Raw genomic sequence first — 24,112 nt, forward strand, 5'->3', positions numbered from 1 at the left:
TCAAGACAATATGATCAATTCTATAACTGCAATTATATGTATTTCTCCTTTGTTGAGCCTAAGATTGGTGCTTCCTTAAGAATCTTGGAAGGTTTCTTGTGGCATGCCTCAAGCTGTACCCCCCTCTCCATTCCTCTAGCACAAAACATGATCAGATGCAGATTTCTAGCATAGACCCAGTCTTTTCAGGAGGGTACTAGAGATGACAATGTTTAAGTTGGAAAGTGGGATTTCCTGATTTATTTGGAAAATACAGAAGTGATGTGTAGAAGGTTGGCATGGAGGTCTGGTTTAGTAATGATTGACCTTGACTAAGCTCAAGGTATCTTTGTGAGCCATTTGCTATATGTAAATAAATTCATAACTATTCAATGTATTTAGGTAATTAAGGTCAACACAGGTGGGCTTGGCACATAGATGGCACAGTAATGCCCTTCAACAGGTCTGTCCTTAAAACAATCGAGGCCTTTGAAAATCTACCTGGTCTTGGACCAAACTCCAAGTCTTGAGCGTTTTGGTCTAGATTTAGCTGATTCCACTTCCTACTACACACTGAGCCATGCCACTTCCCTCCTGGCTGGAATGCCTAATGAAGTCTTTACCAGCCACCAGACTTGAAGCAAATTTGTTAAGAGGGAAGGGGGTATCTGAAATGGCAGATAAAACTGTCCACCATTTGACATACAGCAGGTAATCCATGCATTCTGACCCCAGAGAACTTTAAGGACTTAACATGCCTAGCACATGAAAAGGGTGGGTTTATAAAGTCACATGATCCACTTTGGTTAATAATTCCAAACTCTCCTTATCTCCAGGAGTGTAGATAACCCTGCCTGGATAAATGATTGTTCAGACAAATTGGAACCTTGTTCAACCCCTCTTCAACAGATGGCCCCTTGGTTTTCATTTAAAATCAAATAGGTCACTATCAAATGAAGGCAAGTGTTGCCGGAATATTCATAATCTCAGGAAACAGCTGATTACTAAAATCTTACAAAATATTCCCAAAAGGGTAAAAGTTCTTGATATATATATATATATATATATATATATGTATGTATTTTAAAAAGGAGTCTCTCGTCTCCCTCACATAGTCCATTCTGGCTTGTCCTTTGTCCTGGCTACATCATGGCGGGGATCTCTGAAGACACTGTGTCCAGGGGCTGCCAATGACATTCCATCAGTGCATCGTACAGCTCCTCGCTCTGCTCCATGAACTCCTTGTTGGCTTCAGTCACATCCAGCTGCGGCATCGGGTCTGGAAGAGAAGCAAGGATGCGTTCGGGGAGCGCCAAGGGGAGAAGCACTCAGCAGCCACAAGAGACTTGGGTTCAGTTCCCTCCTCCCAGGACTTCCTGTTTGCTAGGGCAAGTTCCCTATCCTCTGTGTCACAGTTCCCTCTTTCCTCACAGGGGCTGATTGACCACTGCCTCGCAGGGTTCCTGTGAGGATGGAAATAGGATAATGTGTACTTAGAGAATGTAACATGTAGTCAGTACTCAAGTAACGGCAGCTGTCACTCCACATTTATTAAAAGCTACCCCTGTATCTCTACCAACACGTACCCTGGATTTTCTGGTGTGGTCCTTATTTCAATTTTGGGTTTGGAAAATCTGATCAAAATTACTAAGTCCAAAGCGCTATTCTTAGAATATTAACATAACATTGAAAATGAACCTTGGCTGCACACATCTTGGATGGATCTCACAAATAAAATACTGTGTGAGTGTTAAATGAAAGAAGCAAGACAGTACATAGAGTATGACTGCATTATATAAAGTTCAAAAACAGGCAAAAGAAACCATATTGTTTAGGGATACACATCTAGTGATAAAACTATAACAAGAAGGAAGGAAATGGTTACCACAAAAATACCATAGTACTTTTCCCTAGCAGGGCTATAGTTTGTGATTGGAGGAAGGATGGCTTCTGGAGGCTGGCAATGTTCTACTTGACCTGAATGAAGGTTTCATAGGCAATCGCTTTATAATTACATGTTAACCTATACATTTGTTTTATGTAGTTTTCCATACATGCGTTATATTTCACAATACAAGTTTTAAAAAATACTTAATCACTATGACTGATAACATTTTATACTTTTCCTTTTAGTCTTGTTTGTGTTGGTTTAAAGTGCATACACACAAACACACCATTCATTAAAACACGTATTTTAAAACTCACTGGAAAATTAAAGACCTAAATAAATAGAAAGACATCCCATGTACTTGGATTGGAATACAGTATTGTTAAAATGGCAATACTCCCCAAAGTGATCTATAGATTCAATGCAATCCCCATCAAAATCGCAGCTGCCTTTTTTTTCAGAAAAGGACAAGTGATCATAAAATTTATATGGAAATGCAAAGGACCCAGAACAGCCAAAACCATCTTGAAAAAGAACGAAGTTCAAGGACTCACACTTCCCCATTTCAAAACTTACTGCAAAGCTACAGTAATACAGACTGTGTAGCAGTGGCCTAAGGACAGACATATAGATCAATGGAATAGGATTAAGAGTCCAAAACCAAACCTATACATTTATAGTAATCTGCTTTTCAACAAGGGTACCAAGACAATTCAATGGGTAAAGAACAGTCTTTTCAACAAATGGTGCTGGGACAACTGGATACCCACACACAAAAGAACGAAGCTAGACCCTTACCTCACACCTTACACAAAAATTAACTAAAGATGGATCAAAGACCTAAATGTAATGGCTAAAGCTCTTAAAAGAAAACAGGTGTAAACAGGCAATGGTTTCTTAGATATGACCCCATAAGCACAAGCAACAAAAGAAAAAAAATTGGACATCATATAAATTAAAAACTTTTGTGCTCCAAAGGACATTATCAAGTGAAAAGATAACTAACGAAATGGGAGAAATAATTTGCAAATCCTATATCTGATAAGGGACTAAAATCCAGAATAGAATATAAAGAACTCTTATAATTCAACAATAAAAAGACAACCCAATTTAAAAGTGGGCAAAGGACTTAAATAGACATTTCTCTAAGAAAGATATACACATGGCCAGTAAGTATACGAAAAGATGCTCAAAATCATTACCCAGGGAAATGCAAATCAAAACCACAATGAGACACCACTTCAAACCCACTAGGATGGCTATAATGAAAAAGAGTAACAACTGCTGGTGAGGATGTGGAGAAACTGGAACCCTCATATACTGTTGGTGGGAATGGAAAACACCGCAGCCCTCTTGGAAAAGTGTGGCAGTTCCTCAAATTGTTGAACACAGAGTTTTACCACATGATCCAGCAATTCCACTCCTGGGTATGTACCCAAGAGTAACGAAAATTTTTCCTGTCCACACAAAAACTTATACGAATGTTCATAGTAGCATTATTCATAATACCAAAAGTGGAAACCACCCAAATGTCCAACAACAAAATGGATACTCATACAATGGAATATTATTCTGCCGTAAAAAGATATGAAGTAATGACACCTGCTACAACATGGATGGACCTTGAAAACACTATGCTAAGTGAAAGAAGCCAGTCACAAAGGAACACAGGTTATATATGATTCCATTTATTTAAAACGTCCAGACAGGGTAAATTCAAAGAGACAGAAATAGATGAGTGGTTGCCAGGGGCCGGAGGGAGAGAGCATATGGAGAATAACTGCTAAGAAGAAACAGGGTTTCTTCTGGAACTAGACAGTGGTAATGGCTGCACAACTTTGTGATGATTCCTAAAAACTATTGAATTGTAGACTTTAAAAGGATGAATTTTGTTGTGTGAATTATATCCCCCAAAACAAAAAAAAAAACCTAACTAGGATCTTATCACATATTCTATTTTATATCTGATCTTGTTTCATTCAGAACATTTTCTGTCAATATTCCTAGAAAAAGACATGATTAAAAAAATGACTACTGGGCCGGCCCCATGGCTTAGCGGTTAAGTGCACGCGCTACGATACTGGCGGCTCGGGTTTGGATCCTGGCGCGCACCGACGCACTGCTTCTCCGGCCCTGCTGAGGCCGCGTCCCACATACAGCAACTAGAAGGATGTGCAGCTATGACATACAACTATCTAATGGGGCGTTGGGGGGGAAAATAAAATAAATAAAAAATTTAAAAAAAATAAAGAAAGAAAGAAAGAAAGAAGATTATCCTCAATAACGTGGGTGGGCCTTATCTAATCAATTGAAGGCCTTAAGGCCTAAAACTGAAGTTCCACAAAGAAGGAATTCTGCCTTAAGACTGTAGCATGGAAATCCTGCCTGAGTTTCCAGCATGCTGGCCTGCCTTACAGATTTATATATACAGATATCCTCTTGGCTCTGTTTCTCTGGAGAACCTTGACTGATACAAGTAATAAGTTTAAACTTTTTGTTCTTGTGGTTTATAGGCCATTTGTGTTTCTTTCCAGCTTTTCCACCTACTCTTAAGAGTCTGTTTCCATTTCCAACCCAGCCAGTGCTGAATCTTTTCACATAAGTATGATGCTCATTCCTGCAACCAGAGGGATTTTTCTTTCTCTTGTAATTTTAATCTAAATTATAAGAGTTGAAGCTTTGAGCATTTACAAAGGCTTGATATGGAAACTGTAAGAAAGCAGGACTGGCCTGGTTACTCCACTCAGTGAAGGTAATAGCTTATGGGAACAGACTAGTAAACAGCTTGATCAAGGGCAGGCAATTGCATGTGTTGAAGTCTATGGATACACATACAATAAAAGCACCCTTCCTCACTCTGAAGATGGCCTGGAAGATGGCCTAGTGAAGCCAAGGAATAGATGAAGAATAACAATCGCTGCTGTGCCCCCTTCACTGTATGGTTATTATGTCAAGACAGTAGGCATAACTCAGTGGGGTACAGAGCACAATGTCTGGGGCAAGACTGCAAGAGTTCCATGACTGACTCCACCTCTAGCTACTAAGTTGCAACTTGCAACTATGTTGACCTTGAACAAGTAATTTAACTTTTTTTTTGGTGAGGAAGATCAGCCCTGAGCTAACATCCATGCCAATCCTCCTCTTTTTGCTGAGAGAGACAGGCCATGAGCTAACATCTATTGCCAGTCCTTCCCCTTTTTTAGCCAAAAGAATCAGTAGATAGTTGTATGTCATAGTTGCACATCCTTCTAGTTGCTGTATGTGGGACGCGGCCTTAGCACGGATGGACAAGTGGTGCGTTGGTGCGCGCCTGGGATCGGAACTCGGGCCGCCAGTAGCGGAGTGCGAGCACTTAACAGCTAAGCCACGGGGCCGGCCCCAGTAATTTAACTTTTCTACCTCAGTTTTCTTCTTTTTTTTTTTTTTTTAATTTTTTATTTATTTTATTTTTCCCCCCCAAAGCCCCAGTAGATAGTTGTATGTCATAGCTGCACATTCTTCTAGTTGCTGTATGTGGGACGTGGCCTCAGCATGGCCAGAAAAGCAGTGTGTCGGTGCGCACCCGGGATCCGAACCCGGGCCACCAGCAGCAGAGTGCACGCACTTAACTGCTAAGCCACGGGGCCGGCCCTCTACCTCAGTTTTCTATTCCATAAAATCAGGATAATCGTAGTACTTATTTCAAAACTGTTGTGAAGGTTAAATGAGTTAATACATGTAAAGTGCTTAGAACAGTGCCCTGCACATAGTAAAACCTCAGTAACTATTATCTATTATTAACTAAGCCTGTTTTCCTTTCTTTTTTTTTTTTTTAATTTTTATTTATTTATTTTTTCCCCCAAAGCCCCAGCAGATAGTTGTATGTCATAGCTGCACATCCTTCTAGTTGCTGTATGTGGGACATGGCCTCAGCATGGCCGGAGAAGCGGTGCGTCAGTGTGTGCTCGGGATCCAAACCTGGGCCACCAGCAGCGGAGCGCGCGCACTTAACCGCTAAGCCACTGGGCCAGCCCCTCAGTTTTCCTTTCTGTAGAATGGAGATTAGAATGGTACCTACCCATCACAATGTTGGCAGGTAGCAGCGCTTAGCAAAAAATATGTTGGCTATTATTGTATTACTAACAAGTGAGAGAGAGACTGGAAAATTCTACAGTTATACGCAGATTTTATTATAATCAGGTTAATCATCTCTAAAAAGGAGGCAGTATTTCCTGGAAGGAACCAGAGACTGAGTAAAGAAAGACAGGGACTCCAGGCCTGACTTTGCCCCTAACTCCACTATGTGACCCTGAGCAGACCACTTGGGCCACCAGTTCCCCATGTGTCAACTGGAGCTCCTACGTTCTGTGCCGCCCATCTCCCAAGGTCACTGCTGTTAGAATCAGATGAGAGCACAGATGTGAAATTGCTTTAAAATGCTATGAAGTAGGTAAGTTTGTTCTTTGCCTGAAGGTGGTATGTTTCCTTAAAGGGATATTTTGCTTACAGATCACATTTTCCCTATGACTGTCTCAAAGAATAATCCTTAAAATAGAGTTAGATCTTAAACTTTGAGTCTGGGGCCTGCCCGGTGGCACAGCAGTTAAGTGCGCTCGCTCCGCTTCGGCGGCCCAGGGTTCATAGGTTCGGATCCCGGGTGCACACCAATGTACTGCTTGTCAAGCCATGCTGTGGTGGCGGCCCATATAAAGTAGAGGAAGATGGGCATGGATGTTAGCCCAGGGCCAATCTTCCTCAGCAAAAAGAGGAAGATTGGCATCGGATGTTAGCTCAGGGTTGGTCTTCCTCACAAAAAAAACCCTTTGAATCTTTTTGTACCACATCTGTTCAGAAACAAGTTGAAAAAAAATTTGTTTTTCATAATTTTTTTCAAACCTTAAAAAATCCTATAAGTATTAATATCTCACTTAAAAAATTTTGTTTGGGGGCCAGCTCAGTGGCGTAGCAGTTAAGTGCACGTGCTCCACTTCAGTAGCCCAGGGTTCATAGGTTCGGATCCCAGGTGCGCACCGAGGCACTGCTTGTCAAGGCATGCTGTGGTGGCGTCCCATATAACGTAGAGGAAGATGGGCATGGATGTTAGCCCAAGGCCAATCTTTCTCAGCAAAAAGAGGAGGATTGGCATCGCAAGTTAGCTCAGGGCTTGTCTTCCTCACACACACACAAAAAAATTGTTTGAATGTTAGCAATTCCTTCAGTTTTACTTTCCTTTTTCTTCAGTTAAATTCAATAAAAATGACAACAAATGCTTTTAATTAAAAAAATTAATAATGGCTATTACTATGTAGCAGGAATAGGGGTGATTTTCAGTTACTACATAATACTCTACTGTATTTTCCAAATTTTCAATCATAACTATTACCTGAAAATGAGAAAAACATGCAAAATACATAGAAAAACATTAAAACATGAAATAAAACAATGATTTCTAGAAACTGTCAAACAAATACAAGGTAACAGTACTTTTGCTAGAGACCTACATCCTGGAGCAGAATGCCACTGTCTAGGGGTGACTGGCTCCCTCCCCTGTTGAGCTGCTTCCCCCTGGGCTCTCTCAGATCTGCACTCACACTCTCTCTTACTGTAAATATGTATGTGTACCGGCTCTCTCACTAGAATGTAAGTTCCTCCAGGGCAGAATTGACCTTGCATTCCTTCAGCATCTAGCTGAAGGCACAGTGCCGGCCATAAAGCAGTCATTCCATAAGGGCTGACAGAGGAATGAGTGAATGGACTCCTTTCTTACCTTCCAATGCATCATCTCCAACTTCTTCATATGTCTGCCAAGAGACCAGAGAGATGGGTGAGAAACAGAGTGAAATCCTGGCCCATGATCAGAATGGCTTACTTTTTTTGTGTGTGTGTGAGGAAGATTGGCCCTGAGCTAACATCTGCCAATCCTCCTCTTTTTGCTGAGGAAGACTGGCCCTGGGCTAACATCCAATGCCCATCCTCCTCCACTTTATATGGGACGCCGCCACAGCATGGCTTGCCAAGTGGTGCATCAGTGCGTGCGCGCCCGGGATCCGAACCGGCAAACCCCAGGCTGCCGCGGCAGAGCTCGTGCACTTAACCGCTTGAGCCACCGGGCCGGCCCCCAGAATGGCTTACTTTTAACAAGAGAGACTAGGTTGCTTCATCTTTCCCCATTTTTTCCTGAAGCCCAAGCTCCCGTCCTTACCAATCGCATCCTGGAGAATGACCTATGTCTCTAGAGGATGACATAAGCCAAGAGGGCCATACTTGCCAAATCACGGTTACCTGCATGGTGCTCTGGGTATAGCCATACTGGGGATAACTGTAGCTGTAGCTGCCTGTGTTCTGGTCATAGCCCCACTGGGCATAGTAGTTCTGGTACTGCTGGTAATACTGGTTGTAGCTGTAACTGTACATCTGACTATATTCCACTGGCTTCACACGACTCCTTAAATGAAGAAAGAACCAAAAATAAACAAATGCAAGCAAACATTTCCAAAACACTTATTAAGTGGCCAAGGATTAATTCCCACAACAACCCTATGCAATAAGTATACCATTATTCCTATTTTTTAGATGACGAAACTGAGGTACAGAGAGGTTACATAATTTGTCCAAAGTCACACAGCTAGTAAGAGATTCAAACCCAGGCGGTCTGGCTCCAGAGCCCATGCTTTAAAGCTAGGAGCTTTTTTGTGTGTGTGAGGAAGATCAGCCCTGAGCTAACATCCATGCCAATCCTCCTCTTTTTTGCTGAGGAAGACTGGCCCTGAGCTAACATCGTGCCTATCTTCCTCCACTTTATGTGGTACGCCGCCACAGCATGGCCTGACAAGCAGTGTGTTGGTGCAAGCCCGGGCCACCAGCAGCGGAACGCACTCACTTAACCGCTATGCCACTGGGCCAGCCCCAAAGCTAGGAGCTTTTAATGGTTAGGTTTGTTTCTCTCATCAAACTTCGTCAGTACTGATTTTTCCTCTTCTCAAGATCTTAGGGGCTGCTTTTCTGCTAGCCACAAAGGCTCAGGTAAACATGGCCTGGAGAATCTGGATTTAGGATGATCCAAGATGCATTTCAAACTACAAAATATTTAATCACCTCTTCCCCACAAAAAAATAAAGAGAAGTGTTCCAGCAGCCTTACTGTGATCACTGTAGTCACAGCTACCATTTATGGAGTAGGTACTCAGGATTTGTGCCAATTATTTTTCATATATGGTCTCCTATTTTAAGTCCTGCATAATCCTATGATAGAGCTTTCATTTATTATTTCCATTTTACAGATGAGAACACTGAACCTCTAAAAGGTTAAAGTGATTTACCCAAGGCCACACCTAGGACTGGAGCCAAATTGAACTCCGAGGGTCATGCTCCTAACAGCAGACCATTATACACTGCACCTGCCCTGACCGACTCAAGATGTCTTGCCAGTCTCCTACATCCTGCATCTGCCAATCAGGGCTGAGTCCCAACATCAGTGGAAAACTTTCTTATCCTGATTGCACAGCTGCCCCAGCTGCTGTTGACAGAACGTCAAGCCTGCATGCCACTGCTTTCAAAAACATAAAAAACCATGTGTGTAGGCTTATGAAACAGGCCTGGAGGATGACCAGCAGTCCTAGCTGAGAGGAATCAAAAGAACATAACCCAACCCAACCCAACCCGGACATGACAATGCTTCTCCAGTCATTGCACTCGGAAGGGCCAGTCTCTCGTAGGGGCACACCAAACACGTGCAGGAGGCAGAGGACAACACCACCATGCCCGCTGCTTTATAAGGAGAGTCATAACTGCCACATAGTGTGGAACATACTATGTCCTCGTGATTGGTGCATTCTATCTCCACAATGAAGCCCAAGAGGAAACCAAGTCATAAGCAGGAGCTGAACTACTATACGAATCTCTGTCACAGCAACCACAAATGCTCAAAGTCTGAATGAGCTCTTCCCAAGTCCCTTGCGAGTTCAATGTCTGTTTGGTGAGCAGGACTCAGCCAGAGCAGATAAACAGACTCCACGTCTGAACACCCCCAACAGGGTGGCCTGATGAAGTCCAACTGCAGAAACTCTCTCTCCCTGCGCAGCACCAGGCTGGAAACTGACAATGTTTGCCTCCACGACTCCCCTTCCCTGCTTCCAGGACATCTGCCACCCTCCTGACATGTTCAGGTAACTGAAGGTACAGTCTCCCTGGCCTGGGTCTGTACATTAATGTTCTGTTTCTCCACACTAGGCTCTTACAGTCTAACTCTCAAAGGGAACTCTTATCTCCTTCAATTCCTAGTGCTTGAGGGCACCTCCTCAGAGGCAGGAACCAAATACGACAACATTCAAAGAAGAAACAGATATAACAGAATATAACCTCCTTGCAGAAGGGACTTTGTTTCTCTTGTCTAGGACAAGGCCTACAAAGTTGTAGGGACTCAGTTATTGTTGACTGACTAAATGGTAACATTTCAGAAACAACCAAATAGTCAACACCAGAGGAAGTGCTAGAGAGAACACACAAAAGAATATCCTGCAGCTGTTAAAAATGTTACAGTGATGATGACTGTGCAACTATATGGAAAGGTGACTACCTATACTGAGTAAACTGGGGAAAAAAAAGAATGAGCATTGTTATTACAATTAAAAATGAATAAAGAAGTAAACGTACCACATGTAAAGTGACCCATATATAGTGTGTGTATGTATAGCTATATACCATGGATGCCTACAGAGAAGCCTGGAAAGGAACTCAGAAATTATAATTGTCACTTTAGGATAATGAGGAAATTTTTCTTTTAGTTTCTTTAATGTTTTTATATATATCATAGAGTTTAGAACAAATAACATTTTGGGGGGGAATCACTTAGGCTAATCTTCCATGTGTTAAAAACAGTTAAACTGCAAAGAACCTTTGAATCTTTTGCTGCTTTCAAAAACACGGCCATTTGGAAGTTCTGCCCTAAGAATGCAGCCACTCTTGTACTTTTGGTGGTTTCTCAGCCTTGGCACCACTGTTTTTGGGGGGCGGGCAAAAATTCTTTGTTGTGGCGGCTGTCCTGCACACTGTAGGATGTTTAGTAGCATCTCTGGCCTCTACTCATTAGATGCTAGTAGAACCTCCCCACCCCAAGCTGTGACAATAAAAATTGTCTCCAGATGTTGCCAATGTCCCCCGGGGGGAAAATCACCCCCAGTTGAGAACCACTGCTTTGACCAAAGGATGGAGGATTCGATGCAAAGAATAGTTGTCTTACATCTGAGTGAGAAACCTGCTTGGAGCTCTAAGGGAAGAAAGGTTTTCTGCCTAGCATGACAGGTACAATAGTGACGCATATAATATAAAGTGTTTGGATCATTAATTCTTAGCCATTCCCATAGCAAGGGACATTCACAGGAAGTTTATAGACTTTATTGATATAAATGAGGCTAAAACTGAGTGTAATTTTTTTCCTTCTGTTCAATTCTTATTAATTTCATGGATAAATTTTTTTGGGGGGAGGAAGATTAGCCCTGAGCTAACATCTGTTGTCAATCCTCCTCTTTTTGCTGAGGAAGACTGGCCCTGGGCTAACAGCCATGCCCATCTTCCTCAACTCTTTATCTGTGGGACGCCTGTCACACCATGGGTTGACAAGCAGTGTGTAGGTCCGCGCCCGGGATCTGAACCACTACACCACTGGGCCAGCCCCTCATGGATACATTTCTAAGAGTGGCACTAGTGGGCAAAGAACAGGGACATTAAGCATATACAGCCAAACTGCTTTTCCAGTGCTGCTATCAGCAATGTCTGAATGTACCTGCCTCCCCCAGTCACAGCTCTCTCCTCAACTATAAGCTTCTGGAGGGGCAGGGTTATACTCGTTCATCTCTAACACCCAGCCTAGCAACTATCAGTCATTCATTATTGGTGACCTGAACTGAATCTCCTGCAACCTCCTATCCAGCATGTGGATGCTCCAATTATCAACAAACAGATGAAGAGAATCCAAGTCAGGGTCAGTCCAGAAGCCCTCCACCCTCCCTGCCAGGGCAGGACTCACGCTTTAGGGATTGCCACGCTCAGCCGCACTGGTTTAGACCCTAGTCCTACTGCTCCCTGGCACTCCGTCAGGGCTCGCTTCTGTTCTAGTTCATCTGTGAATTTCACAAAACCATAGCCCCTGCAGGAAAAAAACACACATTATTTAGATCACAAACGTGATGAAGGTCAAGTCCAAAAATGGAAAACGGGCTGAGAAGGGAGACAGAGAGTCCATCAAACTATGTAGGAGGGGATGAGATCCCATCGGTGGAAGTGTGCCACAGAGCAATGTGAGATTTAAGCCTAGGAGGCTCCTGAGTTCTGTAGGGATTTTCACTTTCAGTTCCCCATTCTCCCCCATACCTTCACTTATGAGGCTCCTTCCCTCCCAATCTACTGGGAAGTATTATCATTATCATTACAGTAGTAGCAGTGGTAGGAATAGTCATAGAAGTTCATTCAGTAAATATTTACCAAGTCTGCCCTGTATGCCAGGTACTGTGCCAGGCACTGGGATTGATCAGTCACAAGTGGACAAGGTTCCTACTCTCCTGCACTTATTCTACTTGGAGGAATAAATGAATGCTAATATTTAATGAACACTTATTATTTCCCAGGCACTGTGCTGAACATTTTCCCAGGGTTAGCTCAGACTGTTAGGAACGGTCCAACAATTTCCTAAAGGTAGTATCCACATTTTACTGAAGAGGGAACCAAAGTTCAGAGACGTTTAATAACTTGCCCAAAGTCATAGTAGAAGCAGGATTCAAATCCAGGTCTGTCAGACTCCCAAAGCCTGAGCTTACAATTACTGCTCTGATCAAGAGTGAACCTTTCCCGAGGCTTTCCCACCTCTGAAGTAACAATAATAAATAAAACAGTAAACACCTATAAAGCATTTCTTATTCCTTTATTTATATCATCTAATCCTTATATCACCCCTATGAGCCGATACTATTCATCAGCCCCATTTTACAGACGAGGAAATGGGGTCAGAGGTTCAGTACTTGTCCGCTGCATTATCCCCGGCTAGCGCTGGAGCTGCGATTCAAACCAGGCAGCCTGGCTCCAGAGCTTGTGCTCTGAACCACCATGCTACACGGTCTCTGTATAATACCTCTACCTCTCTATAACACCATTTTTCTACGAGAAGAATGCTGAAACTAACAGGGTAGCATCAATAATAGGTAAGGCCTTACTTAGATACTCCTGTCTGGTCCAAAACAACCTTGCCTCCCCGACAGGAGGGGTAGACTTTGACGAAGAATTCATAGAGCATGCCATCGTCCACATCTGGGGTCAGGTCCCCCACAAAGAGGGAGTACTCAGGGCTGAGAGGAGAGAACAAGATTCAGAGACAAAGACCAAAACCTTTGTTCTGACGGGCTCTTTGGCCCATTCTAGGTAAACCTTTCCTGGGCTTCCTTAGGGAACAACGCACCTGCTGGGTCCTTAACCAGTTCCTAACTTGTTTCATTTGGCAGTCGTGGCACAAGAGTTATGGAAGTAGTCCCCTGCCCCAAGTCCTTCATCCACTGTACAAAGCCTGCCTGGCTTCAAGTTATTACAGGAGTGCAGATGCGGGGATAGGGTCAGAGGTGCTCAAAAGATAAAACTAGACATTCTGTATTTATTGCATATTTTTAATTCAAATGGTGAAAGACAGAGAGAAAATGAGAACTGGACCTTATCTCCTAAAGACCTAAAGAGTAGCTAAAATGAAATCCCCCAACTTGTAGAACAGGGGTTAGTAAACTTTTTCTGTAAAGGGCCAGATAGTAAATATTTAAGGCTTTGTGGGGCACCTATGGTGTCTGCTGATTTTTCTTTGTCTGTTTTCACAATCCTTTAAAAGTGTAAAAACCATTTTTAGCTCGCGGGTGATACAAATCAGCCATAGTTTGCAAACCCCGGTTCTAGAACAATTCTTAAAAAAATAAAAGAATTCATTATTTTCTTATTTCAAGTATGATACATATTCCTTGTATAAATCAGAATACACAAAAGGACAAAAAAAAATTACAAATAACCCAACCACTCAAAGGTAAATCACTAAGAACACATTGATATATGCTTTTGTCTTTTTTCTTTGGCTTCTTCTTTTTAATTTACAAACACTAGATATGATTCATTTGTTTTGTTTCTAGCATTTTTTCTTTTTCTTTTTTTTTTTATTTATTTATTTTTCCACCAAAGCCCCAGTAGATAGTTGTATGTCATAGCTGCACATCCTTCTAGTTGCTGTATGTGGGACGCGGCCTCAGCATGGCCAGAGAAGCGGTGCGTCGGTGCACGCCCGGGATCCGAACCCGGGCTGCCAGTAGTGGAGCGCAAGCACCCAACTGCCAAGCCACGGGGCCAGCCCCATGTTTCTAGCATTTTTTCACCTTTAACATACTGCCAACATCTTGACATGTCAGTATTCTGCTATAACATGACTTATTAATATATAGCATTCCAATTAACGAACATATTGTAATTTAAACCACTTTCCTATTATTAGATTATTTGTTTTTCCCCAAATTTTGCCTATATATGTAATTTTTTTTTGTTGTTGTTGGTGAGGAAGATCAGCCCTGAGCTAACATCCATGCCAATCGTCCTCTTTTTGCTGAGGGAGACTGGCCCTGGGCTAACATCTGTGCCCATCTTCCTCCACTTCATATGGGATGCCGCCACAGCACGGCCTGACAAGCAGTGCATCAGTGCGCGTCCGAGATCTGAACCTGGGCGGCCAGCAGCAGAGCGTGCACAGTTAACCGCTATGCCACGGGGCCAACCCCTATATGTAATATTTCAACGAACACTATCGAGGTTAATCTTTGCTCACAGCCTTGAATAAATTCTGAAAAGTAGAATTATGGGGTCAATGGGTACAAATCTTTCTAAAGCTCCTGACACTGTTCTAAAGATTTCAAACGGCAACGTGAAATGCTGAATCAATTTATGTTGCTACAACAGGTCAATTCTTACTGAATAAAACCACAATCCTGTGGGGAGTTAACAGGGTGGAAGGCTAGGGGAAGGACCACATATTGGGAAGACATGGGCCTCGATACAAAGCATACAGAGAAGATCCAACAATGCGGAATAGGAGAGTATCTTTCTTCAGGAGGGAGGCAAAGTGGAGTCACACTCAGCTCCCCATCCTCCTCTTTGGTTGTGACAGGCACAGTGAGGCATTTTGTCTCTATGTGGACATTTCCTGGGGCTTGAAGCTACCTTGGGACTACTCTGTACTTACCTGTTATCTGGTTGTTTCCCATAAGTGGCATAGTTCAATTTAAAACGTTTTGCCTGGAAATTTAAAAACAAACAAATTAAAACAGAGAAAGGTGTTTCAAGAGTCAAACAATATTTCAAAAAAACTGAAATAAATTACCTTGGCCAAAACATCTCCCCCTCTCTAAGCCTCAGCTTTTTCTCCTGTATAAAATGAGGGGGTTGCACGGATGACCGCTAAGGGCACTGGCAGCTCCACGGTTCTATGAGCCCACAGGTGTGCCAGCTTGGTTCAGCTGTAAGCTAAGTAACTGTGGGAAGAGCAGAATGTAACTCTCTTGAAACCTGTCCTCACTGCTGCCAGCCTGTTCTACTTTCTCAAGCAAGTAAGAGATCTAGAGTTTCAAGTCTTCCACTAAGGGAGGCAGCAGTGCAGAGTGGAAAGGGCACGGATTTTAGAGGCAACCAATCTTCAGTTTGCATCCTGGCTCTGCCACTTACTACTTATGTTCCTTGGGCAAGTTATTTCACGTCCCTGAGCTTCAGTTTCCTGGTCTGTCAAAGATAACAATGCCTACTGCTCAGGGTTGTTATAGGATTAAATAAAATAATATAAGTATACAGTAGGAATTCAATAAATGATAATTATCAATGACAATAAAAATGGTAACATCATCATTATCTAAGTATCCTTACAGGTGTGGCTCCTGGAAGGGGTTTCCCATTAATTTTATGCAAACACTTCTCAGCTGTGGCCAAATCTGCGAATTCTACAAAGCAGTAGCCAGCTGGGATCCTGGAAAGAGAGCAAACAGAGAAAGCGAATGATTAAAGATACAACTCCCAGATGAGAGACTGGGTCTTGGCCTGAAGGGAGGGAGAAATGCTTTTCTAATCAGAGCCCACACTGTTTTTGTTCCCTGCCATATTCCAGTTCAGAACTAACTTACAAACATGACTATAAAGACTGCCAATCTGGGCCAGTCCAGACTTATTTAGTAAACGTTTATTTATGTACTGTTGTATTTATGTACTGTTATGTATTTATGCACCTATGAAGTACTCTTGCCAAAAACGTTTAATGCATTCCAATCAAATCTTCAGATCTAATGTTCAGTTTACAGGAAATATTAGGGATAGAACAAGTAAAACACCACCACAAGGAAACAAATAAATCCAGAATGTAGGACCAGAATCCAGAATGTAGGACCTTATGTAACACAATCAATCTTACCTCTTTATAATTTATTTATTTATTTATTTATTTTCCCCCAAAGCCCCAGTAGATAGCTGTATGTCATAGCTGCACATCCTTCTAGCTGCTGTATGTGGGACGCAGCCTCAGCATGGCCGGAGAAGCGGTGCGTTGGTGCGCGCCCAGGATCCGAACCTGGGCCACCAGTAGCGGAGTGCGTGCACTTAACCGCTAAGCCATGGGGCCAGCCCAATCTTACCTCTTTAAAAAGTCAATGTTATGAGAAAAAAATGAGGTGGCCTTGTCTACATTAAAAAGAGACTTAATAGAAAAACTAAACGCAATGCAGGATCTGATCTTTGATTGGATCCTAATTCATTGAAAACCAAACATACAAAAAGCCATGAAAGATAGTCTGGGGACAATTACAAAAATTTAAATGTAGACTGGCCATTATATGGTGTTAGGAAATTGTTACCTTTGTGAGTGTGAAATGAGCACTGTGGCTATGTAAGAGAATGTACAGTTTTTGGCCATGTTTGCTTAAATATTCAGCTGTGCAGTGTCACAGTGCCTGTAATTTACTTTCATACGGTTCAGCAAAAAGAAATATCAGTCTATCTAAATCTATTTTCAACATGTATATTATTAACTAGAGCTCAATTGTTTACAGTTCTTTTTTTCTTTTTTGGTTTACACGCAGTGATATCTTTAGATAGATTTAGATAGACAGATAAGGAAAACATGGCAACATGTTAAGAACTATTTTTTTTTTTTTTTTTGTGAGGAAGACCAGCCCTGAGCTAACATCCGTGCCCATCTTCCTCTACTTTATATGGGACGCCACCACAGCATGGCTTGACAAGCAGTGCGTTGGTGCGCGCCTGGGATCCGAACCAGCGAACCCCGGGCCGCTGCAGTGGAGTGTGCACACTTAACCGCTTGCACCACCAGGCCAGCCCCAGAACTATTGAGATTAGGTAGTAGCTGTATAAGTGTTCACTGTACTATTTCTTTGCAGTTTTGTCTGAAAATTTTCAAATTAAAAAAAAAGTTTTTTTGGATGACCTACCACAGGCCAGGCTGATACAGAGTTGAAGAACACGGTTTCCGTCCCCAAGAAACTTACAATCTAGTTGGAAAGACCAAGTAAACCCATGGACCTTACCTAATGGGGGATATCTGTGAGATCCCCAGTGTTCTATTTTTGAATGCATCACTAGCAGACATAAGTAGGAGGATGTGACTATACCCTCTGACATCCCTTCCTACTAAGAGATTTATACAGAAAAGTTAATTTTCCTTAATATCATCCTTAAAGCTATCACCAGTGAAATAATCCAAACTTTCCTGGAAATAACTACTTCAGACCTTCATTTCAAATAACCTTATGAACACAAAGCCAAAAAGGAATTGGCAGGGGTGGTACCTGAGTCCAAGGACCACAGGACAGCCTGTATGAGCTCCATTAACATTCATTGATCCTAAGAAGAATGGTGGGCCAAATCCGTGCCTTCTGTCTTGTGTGTGCTAGAATCTTAAGGCTCACAGATGTATAAAGACCACCACCAGTAAGAGCTGACCATTACTGGGCTGGCCCCGTAGCTTAGCGGTTAAGTGCGCGTGCTCCGCTACTGGCGGCCTGGGGTTCGGATCCCAGGTGCGCACCAATGCACCGCTTCTCCGGAGGCCACGTCCCACATACAGCAACTAGAAGGATGTGCAACTATGACATACAACTATCTACTGGGGCTTTGCGGGGGCGGGGGAAGGAGGAGGATTGGCAATAGATGTTAGCTCAGAGCCGGTCTTCCTCAGCAAAAAGAGGAGGATTAGCATGGATGTTAGCTCAGGGCTGATCTTCCTCACCAAAAAAAAAAAAAAAAAAGAGCTGACCATTACCAAGCACTCACTACAGGCCAGGCACTGTGCTAGTCACTTCACATGCACATCTCATCTAATCCTCACATAACTCTATGAGGCGAATGAAACCCATTACTCCTATTTGGATGAGGAGACTGAGACTCAGCAGGATTATGCAATATACCTTAAACCACACAGCTGGTATGTGCCAAAGGTTGAATTTGAATTCGGGACAGTCTGACTATATTCTTTTCCTAACATTATGAAAAATTCCAAAAATAAAAATTGAAAGAATTGTACAGCAAATACCCATATACCCACCACCTATAATTAACATTTTATTATACTTATTTTATCACATAACTGTCCAACTATCCATCCCTCTACCCATTTATCATCCTTCTTATTTTGATACATTTTAAAGTAAGTTGCAGATATTGGTATACTTCCCTCAATTAATTTTTTTTTTTTTTTTTTTTAAAGATTTTATTTATTCAGTTTTTTCCCCCCAAAGCCCCAGTAGATAGTTGTATGTCATAGGTTCACATCCTTCTAGTTGCTGTACGTGGGACTCGGCCTCACGTTGGACGGAGAAGTGGTGCCTCGGGGTGCTCCCGGGATCCGAACCCGGGCCGCCAGCATCAGAGCGCGCACACTTAACCGCTAAGCCACGGAGCCGGCCCTCCCTCAATTACTTTAATATGCATATTAGTAACTAGAGTTCAATTATTGTTTAGTTTTTTTTCTTTTTTGGTTTACATGGAATGAAATGCACAAATCTTCTAGACACTGAGTTATTTCCACCACAGATTAATTCTGTGTAATTTAGAAGTTTATTTTTTTTTTAATAATTTTATTTATTTATTTATTTTCCCCCCAAAGCCCCAGTAGATAGTTGTAGGTCATAGCTGCACATCCTTCTAGTTGCTGTATGTGGGACACGGCCTCAGCATGGCCGGAGAAGCGGTGCGTCAGTGCGAGCCTGGGACCCGAACCCAGGTCGCCAGCAGCAGAGTGTGCACACTTAACCGCTAAGCCACAGGGCCGGCCCTAGAAGTTTAAATAAATGGAATCATAGAGTAACACTTCTTTCATTTAGCATAATACTTTTGAGATTCATTTCTGTGGTTGCTATATAAGCAGTTCCTTTTTATTGCTAAATTATATTCTATTGTATGAATATACCAGTATTTATTTATCTATTTACCTATTCATGGATACCTGGGCTGCTTACAGTTTTTGGCTATTGTCATAAAACTGCTATGAACATTCTTTTTCTTTGTGGATGCATGTTTTCATTTCTCTGGGGTGAATACCTAGGACTGGACTTGCTGGGTCATAGGGTAGATGTATGTATATAAGGCACTGCCAGACACTTGCCCCCAGTGATTGTGCTGTTTTATAGTCCCACCAATGATGACAGACGTGGTTGCTCCACATCTGACTGCATTTTCTTTTTTTAATTTTAAAAATTGTGGTTAAATATACATAAAATATATGATTAACCATTTTTAAGTGTACAGTTTAGTGCTACTAAGTACATTCACATTGTTGTGCAACCACTAACTGCATTCTTTTTTTTCTAATAATTTTATTTATTTATTTTTTCCCCCAAAGCGCCAGTAGACAGTTGTATGTCATAGCTGCACATCCTTCTAGTTGCTGTATGTGGGACGTGGCCTCAGCACCGCCGGAGAAGCGGTGCGTCAGTGCGCGCCCGGGATCCAAACCCGGGCCGCCAGCAGCAGAGCGCGCGCACTTAACCGCTAAGCCACGGGGCCGGCCCATTAACTGCACTCTTAATCATTATGCTCTATTGTATATTATTTTTCCTTGGGTCTTTTTCCCTTATTTTCTCTGGTCTTGTTTTTTCAAATTTACAGTCATTTATTTTACAGTATTCTTATAAGCCATTTCAAAGTCTTTGTCAAATGAGTCAGGATGTAAATGTAACATGTCTCTAAGTACCACCATAAGAAATAGCTAGAGTTTAGTAATCACGGGTAGGGTAGTTCCAAACCTTATTTCAACAAAGATTAAAATGTGAGAACCTATGTCAGTGCTTTAAAAAGTAGAAAGCATTACTGAATGTATTTTCATACTAAGAGCTGATTATCTGGGGTTTTCTGTCCACAAGAGCAAAAAGAAACATATTTAGGCCAGCATGATCTACCAGTCAGAAAATCCATCCCTGGGTATTGGGGTTCTGAAGACACAAAGTACCTGTTCACCAAACAGCCACAGGGTTGGCCACACTTCCTATCTCTCATCTGTATTGTTCAACCATTTGAGGATTTAGCAAGCTGCTTTAGTAGAGTAGCTGGCACAGAGCAGATGTGCAACAAACATTATCAAATTCATAAAGGAATCCTCTCATTTCTAACTAGAACCCTAAGGGAAACTAAGATCCCCAAAGAGAAAGAAGAAATTGGAGGCAATAGAGCACCACCATCTGAAAATATTCTCTGCCTTTTGTTTTGTTTGCTAATTTACTGTCTCATTCCCCCAACACAATGTAGTAAACTCCATGAGCAGAGGGACTAGGTCTGGCTCATTTCAGCCATGTATCCTGAGAATGTAGAACAGTAGCACATAGCAGTGTCTCTACAAATAAATTTTTAAAGGAATGATATGAGTTAAGGGCACTCCTGGCTATGAGGACAGACTTGAATTCCAGTCCTGGCTTGTCATTTATTAGCTGTGTAACTTTAAGACAGTTATTAAGCTTCTCTAATAATAGTACCTAGCACAGAGGTTTTTGTGATTTCCTTTTTTTTTTTGCTAAGGAATTTTAGCCCTGAGCTAACATCTGTTGCCAATCTTCCTCTATATTTTTAAAAACATTTTATTTATTTATTTTTTTGTGAGGAAGATCAGCCCTGAGCTAACATCCATGCCAATCCTCCTCTTTTTGCTGAGACCAGCTGTGAGCTAACATCTATCGCCAATCCTCCTCCTTTTTTTCCCCCAAAGCCCCAGTAGATAGTTCTATGTCACAGTTGCACATCCTTCTAGTTGCTGTATGTGGCACGAGGCCTCAGCATGGCCGGAGAAGTGGTGCGTCAGTGTGCGCCGGGGGTTCCGAAACTGGGCCGCCAAGCGGAGCTCGCTCACTTAACTGCTAAGCCACGGGGTGGGGCCCGCTTCCTCTCTTTATATGTGGGTGGCTGCACAACATGGCTGACCAGTGGTGTAGGTCCGTGCCCAGGATGTGAACCCACAAACCCAGGCTGCCAAAGCAGAGCACCAAACTTAACCACTACACCACCCCACAGCCCCTAGGTTTTTGTGATTTTAAAACGTGACTTTAAAGGGCTTATTACCTAGCAGATCACAATCTGTTTATATTTACTGATCATATACCATATGCCAGGCACTGTTCTAAATGCTGAATGTGAATTAACTCATTTAATCCTCACCATAACTCTATGAGGTAGGTGCCATTGTTACCTCCATTTTTATAGTCAAGGTGAAGGAAACAGCGAGGTTAAGTAACTTGTTCAAGGTCACAGGGCAGACATAACTTTCAAACACCGTCTGGCTCCAGAGTCCATTTCTTCAGCAATACGCTAAACTTCCTCTCAATATGCCTCCAATTGTTAGGTTTTATAACATTATAATAACTATTACTAGGAGTAAGAAGCCGTGACTAAGAAGCCGTGACTCTCCGCGATGTTTACATTCTCCCGAATGACACTTGCAGCATGATGGATTAAGGGAGAACCGAGAAGAGGGAAGGAGAGAACGTACCCAGTGAGGCGGTTTCGGATAATTTTAACGCTCATCACGGTCTCCCCCATGGTGGCAAAGGCTCTGGAGATGAAGTTCTCATCCATGTAGGGCTCCAGCTGCGTAAACACAAGAGCAGAGCGACTCAGGCCAGCATTCCGGCTCCTCATTCCCGGTTCCAGAGACCCTGCCCCTAGGCCCAGGGTGGGCTACACGCCGCGGGCTGGGGCGGGAGATGAAGCGGTTTTCCTCAGCTGAGCGGTTTTAACCCCAACTCCCGCGTTCCCAATCCCTTGCCTCCCTTCCCTTCAAACTTGCTCCCTTTAGGGAGCCTTCCGCTTGGGTGTAGGAACCCCACCCCTCCAGTCCTAGAACCACAGCGCCCTTCAGTCCTTGGGATTCCTTCCATTCTACCCCCACAAAGAACCTCCCTTTCCCTTCCACGAACCCAGGCGGGGCCCCAAGACCCTCCCCCTCAGACTCAGTGTCTTCACCTAGACGTTGGGACCCGCTTCTCCGTCACCCAAAAGGACTCCCCTCTCCACTCACTTCCACCCTTTTGGGATCCAAAGACCCCTTCCCCTCAGACCCTTCCTCCCTCCTGGGACCCGGGCGGCCGCCCTCACTCACGTCGCCCATCCACAGGCTGGCCGCCATGCCCGCAGCCGGGCCGGGACGCCACCGAGCATGCGCCTACGGCGCCTTCTGCGCACGCGCTGAAACTCCGCTCCCAGCGCCTCGCCGGGATATACCGCGCCGGCTTTTCGGGCGAACTGGCTGGGCGCGGGCGGAGTTCAGACTGGAGCACCAGCCCGCGCAGGCCAGTGGGTTACTCGAACAAGAGGCTATCTAGGGTTTCTGACTAAACACACACACATATGTACATCTAAAGTTACAAAAGTAATATATGTTCATTGTAACAAGTTACAAATATAAGCACATTTTTTTAAAAAGTGAAAAGTCCCCTTTGGGAGCCTGGACGATCCAGTTCCACTAACTCTGTGTGCAATGGGGCAAGCCACTGGTCCGCCCCAGCCACGCCTTCACCCTGCGTTGCTCAGTTTGCAAAACACGAGACTTTTGTTGAACCTGGAATGGGATTTTTCCATCATTCCCTTGTATAGCCCTGGGGAGGGGAGAGGGGAGGGTTAAAAAGAGTGGAAATTGGGGCAACCCTATCATCTCAATAACCAATCAGTCCCCAAGTCTTGTCACTCTACTTTCTTGAGTCCCACAACCACTACCCTAATCCAAACTGCCAGGAGCTCCAACCTGTTCCATAGCAGTGACCTGCTCATAGAAGGCCCTCAGTAAACACAACTTTGATGACTAGATAATCCCGACAGTGTGACTCTCCTAGTCTGGGAGTGTCAGTCTCAATTTGGTGCCCATTTCTCAGAACGGGAAGCTTCTGTACGTGGTGATTGTCATCTCTAACAGGGAAGCTCACTTTACCTACCTGAGGAGCACTTCAGGGGCTCCCTCTGGGCTGATGGTCCACTAAGGCCCTTCCTTACCAGTTTATACATCCTAAGCATGGGGTGTTGGGCCCCAATGTCAAGCACTCATCTGTCTGAAAAGTGAGATCCAATCACGAGTTGCCAAATTTCCAGCTTTATCCTACTCACTGCAGTAGTATGTAGTGGTTAGGTGCTTTGGCTATAGATTGAACAAATGGAGTATCAATCCCAGCCCTCTCTCAATAACTATTTTGGCAAGTTCTTCAATCTCTCTGAGGCCAATGTGGATAATAATAGCAGTGCTTACCTCATAGGGTGTTGTGAGGAGAAAACGAAAAGTTGGGAAAGCACGTGGCCCAACGCCTGGCATCCCGTAAATTCTCCAACATGGCAGTTGGAGGTCTTCAAATTATAACCGATAGCTATTTATTTAGTACTATCTGCCAACTCCTGTGCTCTGCTCATTGCTTACTATTTTTAAAATTTATTTTACATGTGGAGGATTTTTAAATATTTACTTTTAATTTAGAATGTAAGCTTCATAAGACAGGGATCTTTGTCCATTTTGTTTCTAATCAAATTCAATTTTGTCTGGAATATGGTAGGCAGTGAAAAAAAAATTGAATTTATGACATAAACAATAAACAGCAGTCCCTTTTCCCATCTATCCCTACCCCCAACTCCCACTCCCTTGAGGCAGCCATTTCCAAATCTTTTCTCTAGAATCTATCTGCATATTTCTAAATAACATACTTTCTCTTTGTTTGTAGTTTCAGATATTTCAACGACTGCC

The 24,112-nt window shown here is 43.0% G+C and overlaps 1 protein-coding gene across 3 annotated transcripts; it reads right to left on the minus strand.

The window, feature by feature from the left end:
* Positions 1-211: 211 nt before the first annotated feature.
* Positions 212-22,558, minus strand: TRNAU1AP (tRNA selenocysteine 1 associated protein 1). Of its 3 annotated transcripts, none has more exons than XM_014784065.2 (9): positions 22,490-22,558; positions 21,881-21,978; positions 15,769-15,868; positions 15,095-15,147; positions 13,050-13,181; positions 11,870-11,989; positions 8,129-8,288; positions 7,614-7,647; positions 212-1,258 (listed from the first exon to the last, which is right to left on the minus strand). In XM_014784065.2, the coding sequence occupies exons 1-9, from the start codon at positions 22,514-22,516 to the stop codon at positions 1,122-1,124; spliced, it is 861 nt and encodes a 286-aa protein (XP_014639551.1). In that variant the 5' UTR covers positions 22,517-22,558; the 3' UTR covers positions 212-1,121. The 3 variants fall into 3 exon arrangements, with proteins under 3 accessions (XP_014639551.1, XP_004425894.1, XP_087302568.1); XM_004425837.3 differs by having other exon boundaries at positions 8,129-8,291; positions 22,490-22,557; XM_087446442.1 differs by lacking the exon at positions 13,050-13,181 and having other exon boundaries at positions 8,129-8,291.
* Positions 22,559-24,112: the final 1,554 nt, after the last annotated feature.

Source organism: Ceratotherium simum, chromosome 22 (genome assembly GCF_057802395.1).
Source record: "Ceratotherium simum simum isolate JZ-2026a chromosome 22, ASM5780239v1, whole genome shotgun sequence".
Classification (NCBI taxonomy): Eukaryota; Metazoa; Chordata; class Mammalia; order Perissodactyla; family Rhinocerotidae; genus Ceratotherium; species Ceratotherium simum.

Excerpts from the sequence above, each read along its gene's own strand:
- TRNAU1AP (XM_004425837.3), bottom strand. The coding sequence starts at position 22,516 with ATGGCGGCCAGCCTGTGGATGGGCGAC. Across the intron at positions 15,148-15,768 it reads CCCTTCCAGGAGCCACACCT|GCAAAACGTTTTAAATTGAA; the intron begins GTAAGGATACTT and ends TTAAATTTCCAG. Across the intron at positions 8,292-11,869 it reads AGCGTGGCAATCCCTAAAGC|GAGTCGTGTGAAGCCAGTGG; the intron begins GTGAGTCCTGCC and ends TCTTCATTTAAG.